The 17,361-nt window shown below is 42.8% G+C and overlaps 2 protein-coding genes across 12 annotated transcripts; one reads left to right on the top strand and one right to left on the bottom strand.

Annotated features, from left to right (window-relative positions):
* The first annotated feature begins 349 nt into the window (after nucleotides 1-349).
* On the top strand, nucleotides 350-14,831 carry mak (male germ cell-associated kinase). 11 transcript variants are annotated; one of them, XM_014181208.2, is made up of 16 exons: nucleotides 350-585; nucleotides 2,462-2,778; nucleotides 5,482-5,536; nucleotides 5,796-5,917; nucleotides 6,804-6,886; nucleotides 7,361-7,493; nucleotides 7,594-7,765; nucleotides 8,112-8,279; nucleotides 8,716-8,991; nucleotides 9,607-9,812; nucleotides 10,133-10,272; nucleotides 10,427-10,564; nucleotides 11,123-11,197; nucleotides 11,734-11,853; nucleotides 12,062-12,154; nucleotides 13,763-14,831. In XM_014181208.2, exons 2-16 carry the CDS (start codon nucleotides 2,678-2,680, stop codon nucleotides 13,921-13,923), a joined length of 2,043 nt encoding a protein of 680 aa, XP_014036683.1. In that variant the 5' UTR covers nucleotides 350-585; nucleotides 2,462-2,677; the 3' UTR covers nucleotides 13,924-14,831. The 11 variants fall into 11 exon arrangements, with proteins under 11 accessions (XP_014036683.1, XP_014036684.1, XP_014036685.1 ...); XM_014181209.2 differs by lacking the exon at nucleotides 6,804-6,886 and adding an exon at nucleotides 6,200-6,279; XM_014181210.2 differs by lacking the exon at nucleotides 11,123-11,197.
* A 61-nt stretch (nucleotides 14,832-14,892) lies between these two features.
* On the bottom strand, nucleotides 14,893-16,734 carry tmem14ca (transmembrane protein 14Ca). The gene is made up of 5 exons (NM_001141158.2): nucleotides 16,674-16,734; nucleotides 15,984-16,056; nucleotides 15,713-15,814; nucleotides 15,222-15,309; nucleotides 14,893-15,106 (listed from the first exon to the last, which is right to left on the bottom strand). Exons 2-5 carry the CDS (start codon nucleotides 16,054-16,056, stop codon nucleotides 15,046-15,048), a joined length of 324 nt encoding a protein of 107 aa, NP_001134630.1. The 5' UTR covers nucleotides 16,674-16,734; the 3' UTR covers nucleotides 14,893-15,045.
* Nucleotides 16,735-17,361: the final 627 nt, after the last annotated feature.

Raw genomic sequence — 17,361 nt, 5'->3', positions numbered from 1 at the left:
TGCGTGTAATTGTAAAACACCATGCATGAAGAAGCCAACAGAAAATACGGCCTTCTATATTCTTTCTGAATATTGGCATTATTAAAAAGAATTCAAAGGTCGGAAACGAACTACACTTTTGTGCGAAATGGCTGTCAATAGTTACCTGAAGGCGCAGAGATAGGCCTGCAATGTTGCCTAGGTATGCTGCTCTGCTGGTGACAAAATATGTAAAGAATAATAGCGCCATCTGGTGGCAACGGGGCTATGGTGAGGAACATTTTACTGGTATTTGGTTGACCACTGGTGTACTGTGTGTCATGGTTGACAAAAAGAGGAAACTAAAAGCTAACGCAAATATAGAAGCCTATGGTTTCGTCGGCCCCTGGTTAGCCTTGGTGGTAGGCCTCGACTCTGAAGGCACGCGACAATAAGTCCCACAAACCATTGCGTTGCCACCTGACATCGTTGGTCTGTGTATGTTACCAAGGAGAAGCGCCACACACCTTATCGGAACACTAAGGACGCTACTTGCATTTTATCTCAAGAAACTTCGGCGCTATCTACAAGCTCAGAAAACAGTGGGAGGAACAACACCCTAAAATGGTGAGTTCCTAGAAAATATTTAAAAAAGAACGACAGGCAAGAAGAAACGTTTTGGCCAAGAAAGAGGGACAGTTGAGAGGACTGTTATTATGGGCATATGTCAACACATGTCCACACATGACAGAACATATAACGTTACTGTTGTTGTGTAGGTTAATTCTAAGCCAAAAATAGGCCTGTATAATAGGCTATAATAATTAAGAGACAGAAGTTTGTCAAATCTAATATTATTCAAGGCCTAAATGTTCTTTAATCATAGAAGTGTGAAACACTTGATATCAGCATAGCTTTCAATTTAAGGTTAGGTTCAAATATAATATGAGTTTTAATCATTTGAAATGCAAGGCATCCTGACATATTGGGCCTGTGTCCAATTTTATCATGTCAGTGACAGTAGTTTTTTACCCAGAAAAGACTGTCTCCCAATTCAAAACTCTAATTCCCTTGTGGTTGTTAGGTTATCCTAGCACTTTTGGTATCATAAAACGTGTGCGTATTTCAGCTTTATCATCGACCTTCAGGAGCTTCTTAATGTCATGTGCCCTTAATACATCTTTGTAAATCCTCCTAAACCCCTCTCTAACAGATTACAATACTGCGAAAGCTTAGTGGACTCCTACAATCTGTTACAGAGGCCCTTCCTTGCTCACCATTCCCTGCCTGTTTTAGAGGCATATGGTCTTAAGAAAGGGAGTTTTGTTATAGACTTGGCTGGAGCAAGCAATGAAATTATAGAGAAGATCGAACATAATACTTTTATGCAGTTTTCTCTGTTTTCAGTTCTTTTATAAAGTGATTTAGGGCAGACATTTGTCTACTACAAGAAGAGTGCAAAGTCTTTTCAAAACATTATTTTCATTTTTGATGGAGAGCAGTCTCTTTCCTGTCTTGAAATTTAATTGAGTGGACCAGTCTTATTTAATGCTAGAGATTAATCTAATTCCGTGGCATTGAATCGACTAGCCTAAATACAGACAGTATACGCATGTAGTGGTATTATTATTTACCCTAGATGTGCCCATTTTATTGTGCAAATATGGCTTTTTAGAAAGCTGTTGGTGATATGAATATTCAAATTTCCACTGAACAATGATCACCTATAACTGCATCTGAAATCAGAATTAGCCAAAGAGACTAAATGGCTTTGTCAATTCTGCATTGTCTAATCCAGATAGAAATCTGCTTTGAGATGTCCGTTTTAGTCTCCTTTATTGAACAAACTCTAGTTTGAGGTAGACTTATAGTATAGCCTCTCTGTCATTTTAGTATTTTGATAATGGTTTGCTATATTTAGACTATATATTGTATCGGCCCCTCAGAATATAACACAAAGTAACTGGGGTCATAGCCTACATGGGCAATGCTGTGTCCCTGTCATAAGCATGACATGACATGTTTACCTCAAACAAACCTCTGTACTATAGCAGCCAGCACTCTGACTACTGTTGCTGTGCCCCTTGAAATCCAATTGCCAGTCATGCAGAGTTGGGAGCTTGGGATAGAGTGAGTGCTGGTAAGTGAGCATGGTGGTGATGTAATGCCCTATTTATATCCCAGTGGACCTAATCACCGGCAGGCCACGCCTGGCCATGGATGTGTCATGTCCCTGGGTAGTGTGACGACGGCATCAGCTCAGGCTCAAGCCCTGCTGTCACACACTTAATCCTCCTCCTCACCTCTTTCTCAATGAGGAGGAAGAGAGGACGTTCTCTACTTCTTTACTTTCATTTAACAGCCCTTTCATTGAGATATTTAGGACTATACTTTGGGAGCTTCCACTACTGAAAGTCCTGTTTTGTTGTTGTTTTATGATTTCTTGTAGGCGACTAGTTACCTTAAAGTTGACAGTATTGTATTTTTTCCTGTGTTGTTGAAGATATGCCAGCATCAGGAAGGAGTGTAACATTTGGCTGACCTCCAGTGTGGCGATCAGGAGAGAGCAATGGCACCGTTCCTATGTGACCTACTGTGAATCCCACCAATGAAGAACATCACATATTGACATAGTGAGCGAGAAAGAGAGGACTGGTAGAACTATCATTTAGGAGAGAGAAGCACCCTACAACTCCCCCAAGCTGATGATTCTGAGACAATGAATCGCTACACGCAGCTGAAGCAGTTGGGAGATGGCACTTATGGCAGCGTGCTGATGGGGAAAAACAACGAGTCGGGAGAACTGGTGGCCATCAAGAGGTACGTATAGTCCTACACTGGTGGCCATCAACAGGTACGTATAGTCCTACACTGGTGGCCATCAACAGGTACGTATAGTCCTACACTGGTGGCCATCAACAGGTACGTATAGTCCTACACTGGTGGCCATCAACAGGTACGTATAGTCCTACACTGGTGGCCATCAACAGGTACGTATAGTCCTACACTGGTGGCCATCAACAGGTACGTATAGTCCTACACTGGTGGCCATCAACAGGTACGTATAGTCCTACACTGGTGGCCATCAACAGGTACGTATAGTCCTACACTGGTGGCCATCAACAGGTACGTATAGTCCTACACTGGTGGCCATCAACAGGTACGTATAGTCCTACACTGGTGGCCATCAACAGGTACGTATAGTCCTACACTGGTGGCCATCAACAGGTACGTATAGTCCTACACTGGTGGCCATCAAGAGGTACGTATAGTCCTACACTGGTGGCCATCAACAGGTACGTATAGTCCTACACTGGTGGCCATCAACAGGTACGTATAGTCCTACACTGGTGGCCATCAAGAGGTACGTATAGTCCTACACTGGTGGCCATCAACAGGTACGTATAGTCCTACACTGGTGGCCATCAACAGGTACGTATAGTCCTACACTGGTGGCCATCAACAGGTACGTATAGTCCTACACTGGTGGCCATCAACAGGTACGTATAGTCCTACACTGGTGGCCATCAACAGGTACGTATAGTCCTACACTGGTGGCCATCAACAGGTACGTATAGTCCTACACTGGTGGCCATCAACAGGTACGTATAGTCCTACACTGGTGGCCATCAACAGGTACGTATAGTCCTACACTGGTGGCCATCAACAGGTACGTATAGTCCTACACTGGTGGCCATCAACAGGTACGTATAGTCCTACACTGGTGGCCATCAACAGGTACGTATAGTCCTACACTGGTGGCCATCAACAGGTACGTATAGTCCTACACTGGTGGCCATCAACAGGTACGTATAGTCCTACACTGGTGGCCATCAACAGGTACGTGCGTATAGTACTAATAAACTAGTCAAGGGTCTGGGTGGTTTGTTTGTTTACTCACATGGGTTTGTTCTGAGAGGCTAAGGCGTCAGTATGCTTCAGTTTGGCTTCGGCTAGGCGAAACCGAACGAGTGTGCTCACATAATCCCTTAAAAGACTTTCGCTTGAAAAACAAGAAAAAAGCAGCAATAGTACTGTTGGTCAATTTTGAGACGCCATAGCCAGTATACACTTCCTCAAAATAGTCCGAATTAATCTAATATAACTCAAGAAATCTGTCATTAATTTTGGTGTTTTTGCATAAGAGATCTTAGTCGCGTAATTTTACATTAAGATCTTTGGTGCAGTATTTCTCAATTAAAAAATGTGCATGAAAACGAGTAGTCTCTTCTTGAAAGACTTTATTGAAGAATCCTTACTGTTGACCTATCACTGACGAAGGGGCGTCGACTTCGGCTACCGACTTCGGCTTGCCTCAAGAAAAATGTTGTGTGCCCGAACAGCTGAAAAAACCCTTACCGATGTCCAAAACTAACAAAAACATCACAAAATGTCATCATAATATATGCACAAACTCTTCCGTACTGTTTCGGGAGGGAAGCATGCAGACGCCTTAAGTGTTCTCACAAGCGGCCATTTTGAAGCACATAAGTGCACTACCATCCTAAAATACACCTTCATGAGTCATGATGACTGAAACACCTTCATGCCTGGCAAAACGTAGTAACAAGGAAGTGTATATTCAGCCGACAGAAAGGGAAGGGTTAAGCATAGGGATCGATATTGGTTAAGTTCAGGATTAATGTTAGGCTTAAGGTTAGGTTTAAGGTAACCACATTCTGGAACCATACACAATTCTCTGGCTGTATAATGCCTAACTACAAACAAATCCGGCTGAAGTCTCACTTTAGGTTTCCCCATGACTAAGGCAAGCCAGCTTACAACTCTGCCTTTCATCATGGAGGGTAGGTTGAATAATGGATACGGAGGGGGGGGTGAACGCTTCGTTACCATGCAAAGTGATAGCCATGGTGACGGTGAAAGGAGTGAAAGTAGTCTGCAGTGTTGTGTTGCCGCCGGAGAGAGGCATTGGCGGATGCACGGGAGGAGGAGTGTGATATCTGCAGGTCCCAGTGTCCAGTTACATAATATCAGATGGGAGTGTCAGAATAAAGGTCCTCGACGGATTAGGTTGTACTAGAGTGTCAGTTATACCAGGTGGTGGACCTACTATCTACCAAGCATAGCAACATGTATTAGCTGACACGTAATGGACACCTCCAATGTTAATTGGGAATAAGGTTTCATTTCATGTAGAGTACATCTGTAAATGACGCCTCGACGATGCATTAATGATTTGTTTAACATTCCTGTTTCAGTTAGTGTTTATCTAGCATTTATTGAAAATATGTGGTCACTAGATAGATACATTTTTGGCACTTTTACTGAAAGAATTAGGCCTAATAATAATTAATATCTTAGCATCACAAATGTAGTAGTGGTGCTTGTATAGATTACAAAGAAACTGAAATGTAACGATTAGGATATTCTTATGTTATATATTAGTGTGGGATTTCTATGTAAATAGTGGGCTGCAGAGTAAAGAATAAATATAGTATGTTCATGTAGAGTGAAAAAATGGTGTTGAAACTGTAAACACCATGTCGTTTGTCTTGTTTACAGAATGAAGAGGAAGTTTTATTCGTGGGAAGAGTGCATGAATCTGAGAGAAGTAAAGGTAAAGATTGGTACACAACACATGATTAACAGAATGTTTTAGGTACATTTCATGTTTCGTACGGGATGGTATCAGCTGGAAGTGCTTACAATTATCACTAACAGCAATGACAACCGTGTCTTGCTTATGGAATTCGATGATTCAATTTCAGTTTATATTTTATGATGATTATATTCTAGAGAATGTTTGTCACTATATTTAATTTAAAGACATGATCATATTTCATCATCTTGGTCCATCCCGTGATGTATTTCCACAGTCCCTGAAGAAGCTGAATCATGCCAACGTGGTGAAGTTAAAGGAAGTCATCAGAGAAAACGACCACCTGTACTTTGTCTTTGAATACATGAAAGAAAATCTCTATCAGCTCATGAAGGACAGGTAAGGGCGTTTCATTTCAAACGACAAACCCCTGAAACCCTGAAAATGGTTTAATAGATAATGCTTGTTGGGCAAGTCATTTATTTAAGAGTGGGAAACAACAGGGTTGTGTTCATTAGGCACCAAACTGAAGAAAATGGAAAAAGCCGTATTTTCGTTTTCCGTTACAAAACATTTAAACATGTTTTTCGTTCCATGCACTTATGAATACAACCCAACATTTATTTGAAGTTTCATATAGAGTCTTATCAGTTGACAATTCTATCAATTCTTCATTTGCAGAAATAAATTGTTCCCTGAATCAGCGATCAGAAACATAAGCTTTCAGATATTTCAAGGCCTATCATTTATCCATAAACATGGTAGGTCTCCCGCATAAGAACCACTTGACTCTGTCCTCTGACACACCAAGGACAACTGGGGCTACAGAGGTCTCTGCTGTCACGGGCACTCCCATCATTCATAGAGTTGGCTATTGTCTGTAAACACTGACAAATATTTAGCCTTTCACACGCTAGCTAGCTAGCACCTGGCTGGCTGTCACCCTTGGTTAGACCTCCGTTGTCTTGCTGTTTCGGTGAACGGACATGTGGATACCTCACTTGTGCAACCCAGCGTTGAAAAGCACTTTAAACTCTGAGGTAAACAGGTTTCTAGTCCATCTGGCCTGTTAGAGCGTGAGTGACTTGGCAAGATTTGTTCTTTTCTCACACCACGCTAACTCAGTCTGTGCTTGTCCAACACGGCAACGGTTTCCACTAGTCCTATGGGCTGCATGCATCCTGGGGGCTGTCTCCTTATCTCATCTCTCTCTCTCCTTATTTTGTCTCTTTTCTCCTCCCTCCTTTCTTTTTTCCTCTTGTGTGCCTTTCCTTTGCGCTGCCAGGGAAAATAAGATGTTCACTGAGAATGAAATTAGGAACATCATGTTCCAAGTGCTGTCTGGTATGGCGTTTGTGCACAAGCATGGTAAGATGCTTTGTCCTCCTGCTGCTCTTTTGTCTATCGTTTGCGTGACATTGCTTTTCGTAAATTAGCATACTACTCCATGACGCAAAACCCCATATGCATATTAAAGGGATGGTTCACTCCATTGTCTTGGGATTAAAGGGATGGTTGGTTCAAAGTTAGTCTGATATTTTCCTCAAAAGTGGTCTTAAGTCAAGCAAAATCCTTATTGTATGCTTGTTGTGTGTAGATCCCAGTATATTACAATCAATCTATAGATCTCAATCCCAAATAAATGTACTGAACTATCAATTTAAAGCCATTTGAATCTATTTTGACTGAAAGATTCATGTAAAACTAAAATCCATAACCGTAATCAAGTATGAAATGTGGTCTTCATCTAAACACTCCATGGTCAATATAAATATTTAAAACGTCCTTCTGGATGACTTGTGAAGAGGTTGAGCTGAGTGTTCTCCATGACCCCTTGCGTAGGATTCTTCCACCGGGATATGAAACCTGAAAACCTGCTCTGCATGGGCCCAGAGCTAGTCAAGATAGCCGACTTTGGATTGGCCAGAGAGATCCGCTCCCGCCCCCCATATACGGACTACGTGTCCACAAGATGGTGAGGTACCCTCCATAGTCTAGTGGGAACATTTGGTCCCCTCTTATTTTAAACAATGCATAACGAAGTTGAAAAAACGGCGCACTGTCGTCGTGTCCAGGTATCGTGCCCCAGAGGTGCTGCTCAGGTCGTCCATCTACAGCTCTCCCATAGACATGTGGGCAGTGGGCTGCATCATGGCTGAGCTCTACACACTTAGGCCTCTGTTCCCCGGGAACAGCGAGGTGGACGAGATCTTCAAGATCTGCCAGGTTCTGGGGACAGTCAAGAAGGTAAGAGAGGGAAGAGCAACCAATCCTCTGTCTACAGAGAGATATAGTACTAGTGTGTTATAGTTTAAATGATGGCCTGGTGAAAATGTGTGTGTTGGAAGTAATCCAGTAAACCAGCTATACATGCTCATTTAAGCTGATTAGAATAATACCGTTTTCTATTGACATTTGTGTAATGGAATCTGTTTCTAATCAAAATCTATTAGAATTAGCTCTAATGGGTATGAATAGTTGACATACTGTATTGCTTTCAATATACACAGATATTGTGAAGCATTGAGAGAGTTCATGAAACGTCATACAGTAGTTATGTCTCTAAATGAACTTTCCTCTCCTGTTCTACCAGTCTGACTGGCCGGAAGGATACCAGCTTGCCTCAGCCATGAACTTCCGCTTCCCTCAGTGTGTGCCCACCCACCTGAAGACCCTCATCCCCAACGCCAGCACAGAGGCCATCGCCCTGATGAAGGACCTGCTCATGTGGGACCCTAAGAAAAGACCCACGGCCGTGCAGGTATTCAGTCATCACAGTGCTGTAGCCTGGTCCCAGATCTGTTTCAACTCCTATATGTAACTGATGGGGCATGATAAAAACTCACTCCTCATCTTGAAATGTCTCTATCTACGTCACTGAATTTCTAGCTTTTTGGTGGCATAGCTGGCTAAGATGTTGTCAAGAGACTGAGGTCCTGAGTTCCAGTCTCTGTGTTAGCTGGTGAGGGAGGAAGAGGTACGGTTAAGCAGCACCGTAACGCCTGTTACATAGTCGTTGGCTAGGTGTGCTGTGAGTCATGCCCCACAAAGGCTGATTACCCCAAGTGCATCATGGGGCTCTTCTGTGTGCTGTTTATGCAATACCTGTTTATGGCTGGTCAGCATATGTCCTTTATGTGCCGGAGTCAGTAATGATAAGTAATTCATCCTATTCATATCCCCATTCTGTGTTCTAGGCTCTGCGGTACCCTTACTTCCAGGTGGGTCAGGTGTTGGGGCCTCGGCCCGGGAGTGAGATACGCAAGGCCACGGTGAGGACTCAATCCCGAGGCTCATCAGAGCCCAAAGGTGAGCTGCAGTCGTCTTCAGCAGACTCCTCTGCCTGGACGTCTCAGGACAACCACCCCAAAGCTTCCAGCAGACACCACCAGGCCCCCCAACAGCCCCTCCAGCAGACAGACCATCAGATTGACCAGACATCTCCACATGGCCAAGTCACTAACTCCAACACAGTGAGTGGTAGGACTGTGTCCATACAAAGAGATCTGAGGAAACATGGAATAGCTGCTAAACATGTTAAAAACAGTAGCAGTTATATAACAATTGTAACATTATTACACAGTCCCCCCTTGAAATCAAACTCAGAGACGTCTGTGGATCTATTTGGACTTGGACATATACAGTTCAAGTCGGAAGTTTACATACACTTAGGTTGGAGTCATTAAAACTTGTTTTTCAACCACTCCACAAATTTCTTGTTAACAAAATATAGTTTTGGCAAGTCGGTTAGGACATCTACTTTGTGCATGACAAAAACATAAATGGATAACGTACGATCATAGATACAATTTGCCTACATAAGCCTACAAACATTTACAATAGCAAAATCACAATAATCACAAGAATGGCTTCAGATTAAAGTCTATGTTGAGACCGAAGGGAGCAAGGGTGTTTTAAATGAAAGATCCAGGCAGCTTCTCGTTTTAACAATACATTATCGAGGTCACCCCCTCTCCTAGGCAGGGTGACATGTTTGATGCCAATATAACGTAGAGACGAAATGTAAATTCCCGACTTCAACTGTAACTGAATGACTCATGACCTATGAAATGTATTGCGTTTGGCAGAAGCCATCTGTCGTGGTGGGGACTGGGAGTGAGAACAGTGCAGCGGTGGGTCTGAAGAGCGGGCGGAGGCGCTGGGGCCAGACAGTGGTAAAGGCAACAGAGAGCTGGGATGAGTCAGAACTTTCTGAGAACTCCGTGTCCCACTCCAAGAAACCCAGCCTGGGCTCAGAGGAGGAGAAGGGCCCCAAGGACCATAGTAATCCGCAGTAAGATCAATGATTATATTACAGCGGGGGACCATTCTCCCCTTCCTCCCTGCATAGATGTCTCCTGGTATTGATTTACCTGTAACCTTATGTTTACATTTCATGTATTATGGCACAAACCAATTCCCTTTCTGTGACGACTGTTATACTATTTGTGCAAACGATGAGAAAGAAAAGTGGCCTTTACAGTTAGCTACCCTATTATAGGTTGATTTACCTGTAGGAGGTTCATATTCAATCTAACTGAAATATTTCATAGGCTGAGATTAATCGTCTGAGTTATTCCTACTGTTTGATTTTCTGCCTCTCTTCTCTATCAGATGCAAAGAGCAAAAACCGATATACTCCTTCAGCACTGTTACTAAGTTACCAAGCAATATTAAGAAGGGCCAAATGGACTCCAGTCTCCCGGGCTCCTCAGCCAGACAACATTACCTTAGTCAATCAAGATATCTGCCTGGTAAGACCAACTGAAAATGTGTTTGTTTTAAACAAGAAGAATGTGAGATAAGCAAGTCATTTTTAGGAGGTATATTTTCTCATGTATCAACTGGTTCCTCTTATGTCGGTTTCAGCCATCCACATTTTCAGACCCAGCTCTTCTTTCCTTTCAGGGTTGATCGGCAAGAACTCTGTAGACAAGGAGCCCAGTGGGCCGACACTCCGAGATCTGTGGGACAACTCCACCAATGTCAACAGTAAACCCCTCGGCCCCATTGGAGCGGGTTTGTCCGTCACCAGAGTCAACGCAGGTAACCCTTTGTCGCTTTATATTACACGTTTGCCCTCCTACTCTTATGCCCCCATATCACAAAGGGCCTAAACGTCACGTGCTTTAGTTCCACAATGCTCATTTCCTGATTCGCCCTGTTCTTTTAGTGTTGGCTCGGCACAAAAAAGGCAACTGTTCTTAAGCGTCTGGGCCACTTTGGAGACGGGAGCCTCCATTATTCATTTGTCATGTAGACAGACACACAATATGTGCCTCTGTGCTCTCCCTCTGCCCCCCACTTTCCTTATTCATGAGATTAGAGGACTATTAAGACAGTTGCTTGGGATCAAGTGTCTCCAAGCCCACCCTCCCACTCTGCATCTTGAGTTTATGGACTGGATGGCCCAATTTCTCGCAGAAATCTACAGCAGCCTTCCTCATCTTCCTCTCTATTTCTAACTTATATTTCACTGTGCTTCTCTAATGACTCGATAAATTGTTGCTTCATTTCACCAATGTCTCTCCTTTCCGCTCTCTCTTTTCCCTCTGCTTGCATGTGTGTATTGTCTTATCCCCCTGTCTTTAACTGTGGGAGCAGAAGACACTGATAACCCTTCTGATAAATCTACGGATAAATCTGTTCTAAAAGAAAGAATACCTGATTCAGCTAAAGGTACTTTAATTGTAAAGACTTTTAGAATTGAATGTTCATGTCTTTGTATGTTCATGGATTCCTGCTGTTGACCTCTGCTGACCTCTAGCTAAGATCTATAGTAAAATTAATTGAAGTGGTTTATTATTAAGTATTATCATTAGCAATAATGCCCCATTTTCAAAAACATTTAGTAACATGCTAAGTATCTGTTTTATGGAGGCTATACTAAAGTGAAATAAGTGTTTCTGCTTATGCAACCATTTTCCTAATACTGTGGGTGTGGGTTAACATGTTGATGAGCCCAGCCAATTATGACACAGAAGGAGAGAGCCCAAACACACTGCTACACGAGAAGCATGCTCCAGATTACTAAATAGATTAAGGTTGCTGGAACCATGGTCATTTTTATGACCGAACGCTGAATAACAAATGAACTGCTGCTAAAGATGTACAAGTGAAGCGTTATTTGTTATGAATAGAATTTGTCTGTATTAAATCATTGTTATGAATAATGTTTGTCTACATTTAAATCAATTTGTTTTTTTGTCTTTCAGGAAACTTTGTCAGTACAAAGTATAATCTGTCCGGAGGTTATGTTCCCTCCTTTCAGAAGAAAGAGGTCGGCTCTGTGGGTCAAAGGATCCAGCTTGCTCCTCTTGCCGGCCAGCACACAAGTAAGATCCTATAGTTACCATTTTAATTGGCATAAAAAGGCTCTGGTCTTTGGACTAGATGGCACAGCAGTCAGCAAACACAGATAAGGCCACTTGGAAGGGATTGATACCATTACATGCTTTCTCTTTTTCTGCCATTTCATCATTCTTTACTCTTTTTCTATCCATTTGTTTTTGCATTAAACTCATCTCTTGCTGTCCCTCTCAGTTGATCTTGCTACTCCTGATAACAAAAATGTCAAACCAAAACCTTCAAAGACAAAGTCCACCTCCACCATGCCCATGAGTGAAAACACTGAAGGTAATGCAGTGTTTCAGTCCCAGGCTAATAATATCAAATACGCCACTTAGCAGAGGCTTTTATTCGGAGCAAATTACACTACAATGAGTGCATAAAGTTTATATGTGTGTATGCAATCCCTCTGGGAATTGAACCCACTACCTTGGTGTTGTTACCACCATGCTCTTAATACCGACCCACACAGGTACTGATGTAGGTGCCATTTGAAGTCTATTTATTTATAGCAATCCTCTGTTAGTCAATAGCCTGCCCTTAAACCTGATAAGAAGCCTGTGATTCTTTGTTAGGCCACAGTTGGAAAGGGAGCTCGAATACGCACCATGAACCGGGGATCTGCATTGCTAAAGATCTGAAGCACTTAATCAACATTAACATTAATCTACATTACATTAACTAGAGCCATTTTGATGCATTGTTATGAGCACTTATTGGGCTCAAAGTGACCAGATGGTCTCCCAGGGATATCTGTCTCAAGTAGACAAGGAAGACGGTTACATTGAGGCTGTGGTAGACACGCTATATCTCTGTCCAGAAACAACCCCCTCATGCCAGTAGACGCTATATCTCTGTCCAGAAACAACCCCCTCATGCCAGTAGACGCTATATCTCTGTCCAGAAACAACCCCCTCATGCCAGTAGACGCTATATCTCTGTCCAGAAACAACCCCCTCATGCCAGTAGACGCTATATCTCTGTCCAGAAACAACCCCCTCATGCCAGTAGACACTATATCTCTGTCCAGAAACAACCCCCTCATGCCAGTAGACACTATATCTCTGTCCAGAAACAACCCCCTCATGCCAGTAGACGCTATATCTCTGTCCAGAAACAACCCCCTCATGCCAGTAGACGCTATATCTCTGTCCAGAAACAACCCCCCTCATGCCAGTAGACACTATATCTCTGTCCAGAAACAACCCCCCTCATGCCAGTAGACAGCTATATCTCTGTCCAGAAACAACCCCCTCATGCCAGTAGACACTATATCTCTGTCCAGAAACAACCCCCTCATGCCAGTAGACGCTATATCTCTGTCCAGAAACAACCCCCTCATGCCAGTAGACACTATATCTCTGTCCAGAAACAACCCCCTCATGCCAGTAGACGCTATATCTCTGTCCAGAAACAACCCCCTCATGCCAGTAGACACTATATCTCTGTCCAGAAACAACCCCCTCATGCCAGTAGACGCTATATCTCTGTCCAGAAACAACCCCCTCATGCCAGTAGACGCTATATCTCTGTCCAGAAACAACCCCCTCATGCCAGTAGACGCTATATCTCTGTCCAGAAACAACCCCCTCATGCCAGTAGACACTATATCTCTGTCCAGAAACAACCCCCTCATGCCAGGGCACTTGCCTAGATCTGAAAGGATTGGACAGGTATAAAAATATATTTGTTGCTCCACCTTGCCAACTGATAAGTTGTGTAGAATATTGCATATACCTGCACAATACTCTGATCTACACACGTGCCTATATGGGTGGTAGGGGTGTTGTTTCAGGATTGTACCTGGGTGTCTGTTAATAGAGGGAGTCCTGTAAATATGGAATAGTAAATTCAGCACATGGAGGTGTCACTCACTCAGATCTTTTTTCTCTTCAGATTATGACGGCTGGAAAAGGAGGGCGGACAAGCCTCAAATGAAAGGCCAGGACTACTCTGCCCTGGGGAAAACCTCTGGCAACCTTCTGACTAGAGGTCCACCTGTACAGCCAGTCCATGGGAGGGTAGACTGGGCATCCAAGTACGGAGGCAATCGGTAGTGCATCAAGAGATGCTATTAAACCAACTCACAGGTTTAGCCAGTCTTTGCACTGAGAAGGAAAACCTTTTGTAGCTCTGCTCTGAATTTTACTACCCTCAGTGAAAGTACTCCTGAAAGACCTCCAATACATTATTACAACTAAGTAACACATGTACTGGGATGTCCAAGGAGATATATACATGTTGTTTGTTTTATACTGGCATCATTGGGCGATGTATGAAGGCAAGACATACGCCAGGAGGCCTGATCCCTGTAACTTCAGAAGAAGACTCGGCGCCATCTATCGCAGTGTTTTCCAACTCCAGTCCTTCAGTACCCTCAACAGTACATACTGTTGTAGCCCCGGACAAAAATACCTGATTCAACTTGTCAAGGGCTTAATGATCAGTTGACAAGTAGAATCAGGTGTGCTAGTCTTGGGCCACAACAAATATGTTCTTGAGGACCAGAGTTGGGAAACAATGATCTACTGTGTGGTCATTGCTGATAGACTGGCTGATATGGCTGCTCTAAAGTATCCCTCAAAGATAACCATGTCCTGAAGCCCATTGGGTGTTGTCTGGATTGAGTCTGATGCCGAAACATGACATTCGTCTTACAATTGGTTTTATGATACGATTAGAACCAATAATGGTGGATTTTGTATTTTAGATTTTTATAATGTAGTTATATTCTGTTTCTATTTTTTAACTTTTGTTTACATTACTCAACTGAAATGAAATTCTATAAGGAAATGTTTCCTAAAACTTATTGTAAAGGTTTATCACTCATTGTAATCTCTTGAATAGCTACTTACTGTATCAGTGGCTAAAGAAGTGTTGACTTCAGTTATATTATGTATTATGACAATCCACGCTTAAGATGCAGCTATTAAACACTGGCCATTTTTTAAAACCTTTTACACAACTTCATGGTTCATTCATCTCTCATAACGACAATCTGTGTAACAATATGAACAAAAACACATGCCATCCATGTAATTTTATAAACAAGATATTATAATCAGTGTTCAATTATACATTTTTACAAAATAACATCCATATATGACTGATGACCGCTTGTTCCTGAATAATACAAGACAATGGAAAAGAAAGAGGATAATGATTTTTACATCAGTGTATTATGACTCCTGGGGCTTCTGCAGCAGCATTCCAACACCGAGCTTTCCCATCATAAGGATACTAGACAAAGTAGAGAAAATAACACGTTAAGTACTGTAAGATCATGTACTGTATCATCTACATGCATACCTATGACCTACTCCTGAAAAAGTAAGGAGTTGGTCATCTCAGCTACCTTGCTGCTGCCATCATTCCAGCAGGCATAATCTTCCTGGAGCCGTAGAATCTCTTTCCCATCACACCTGCCAGGGCTCCTGATGTGACTGTGATACAGGGGGGAAATGACTCTCAGTACAGTATAGTAGGCCTATTGTAGACCTACTCAATAGGGGACCACCATGCTCTCCCAGAAGCATGGCTGGTGCGTAAAACCCGCAAATTCAGACAAACAAAAGGTGTAATGGGTCCACACTCAAAAAGATGTTGCACGTCTGTGTATGCTATTCCCGACGCAGTGAAAATTACAATTGAAAAGTGAAGTAAGCTTTATGTAACATCTTTTTGAGTGCGGACCCATTACAACTTTTGTCTATTGTAAACCTAATCATCATGAGCATCTAGAAGTTGGTTAGCGGTGATCAAAAGAGGTCTGGTCGATGGGAGGCCTGTTGCAAGCATGCTTTCACATTCATAAAACAGTAAGGGCCAACACCTAAGTTCACCAACCTAGTGACACCCAAATATTTTTGGGATCTTGTGATATCTGGTAGGCCCCAACCCCAGCTAGGCCCCCGAATAGAAGACCTGCTGCCAAAGAGGGGACACTGCCTGGAGACACAAAAATAAGTACAGGGTGAGTGGTAACTTGGTTACCAGTTCATTATCAAGTATGGGCAAGCACAAGAGTAGAAATATGATAGAATGCATTAAACTCACCTGTAAATGGCTGCATAACTATATAATTGAGTAAACCCGGATGGCACAATAATACAATTACCTGCTTTGACATAGCCCATCGCTCCCCCGGATGCAATGAGGGCTGCATACCCATATCCAACCCAATCAGTCATCTAGATTAGAACACATAATGAAGTAATGAGGGAGACCGTTACTATCGCCATTCCCCACACACCCACTGCAGAACAATTGGCAGTGGGCACGTGCCGATGATACAAACGTAGCAAATTAGTAATAGAAGATTAAACGATCATTCTGTTGCGCTGTGCCTGTCATTTTTTTACATAGTTGCAAAACACATAACAAATGACTGTACATACAGTATGAATGTTGTAAAAAAAATAAAAAACGTGGGCCAATGGTACTTGCAGCTAAACTGTTCTTCCATACAATAGCCTGTCCTAGTTTAGCTGAATTCCTCGGGGGAACACCGTGGTTCATTTCTCCAACGTTACTACAATGTTTCCCATTTCAACATTGAACACATATGACTTTCTTCGGTACATTCTGTGTGTCGGTTGGGTAACTAGTAGGCTAAGCCAGTCCCACAAGAGTAAGTCAGAGCAACACTGCCTAGCATCAATGTTATGAGAGCAGTGCACCACAGTAGCCTACATGCATACTAGAATCTCGACTAGCATGTATGTTTGCTACCAATATTAATTTATATGCAGATACATTGTCAAACTTTGGAAACATTTGGATACTAAAATACTAGTTTGTGTACAACCTTGCTGCTTTCGATATGTCCTTTACCGCTGCTTCGTAGTGACAACCGAGCCACCAATGATGGCGCACACACAACGTAAATCGTAGCAATGACGCGTTGCCAAATAACTGATGGGAAGTGAAGTTTTTCTCAACATCATAGCCAGTATACCGTCAGCTGTCTGGCACACAACTAGAACTCGTATCCCATTTACCCAAACCCAAAACGTTTAAAAAGTGACAACATAGAGAATGATAGAGGCCTCTGGTTGCCAAAAGGCCGATTAGCATGGGCAGCGCCATTGAGGGCATCCACCATGCTTCAGCCATTTTAAAGTAGTCAAAGTAGTCAACTGGGTGAAGATTCATGTGGGTTGTAGCCTCAATGGAGCTGCCCATGCTGTCACAGCCTCTATAATGGCACAGATATAAAGATTGTGCTGCGTTCACGTGCTTGTCGGAACTAGGAAACGCTGAAATGTACAACTTGCAAACTGGTTGTAGTTATACACGTGCCACGTTCAACCAGATAGCAAGTCGAACATTTCTGAGTCCCGACTAGCATGTGAACGTGGCATAAGTCCTCTTCTATCTCTATGACTGACACCCTTTCAAAATGGGAGCATTTGAGTTGTAAGGCTAAAGCAACTGATGGTAGATGAATGTGGAGAAGTGAAGTCGGGGGAGGTTTTCCAACAGCAAGGCTCAGA

This window comes from Salmo salar, chromosome ssa29 (assembly GCF_905237065.1).
Source record: "Salmo salar chromosome ssa29, Ssal_v3.1, whole genome shotgun sequence".
Classification (NCBI taxonomy): Eukaryota; Metazoa; Chordata; class Actinopteri; order Salmoniformes; family Salmonidae; genus Salmo; species Salmo salar.
Note: the sequence above shows the minus strand (reverse complement) of the source record. Positions and strands in the feature narration are given on the sequence as shown.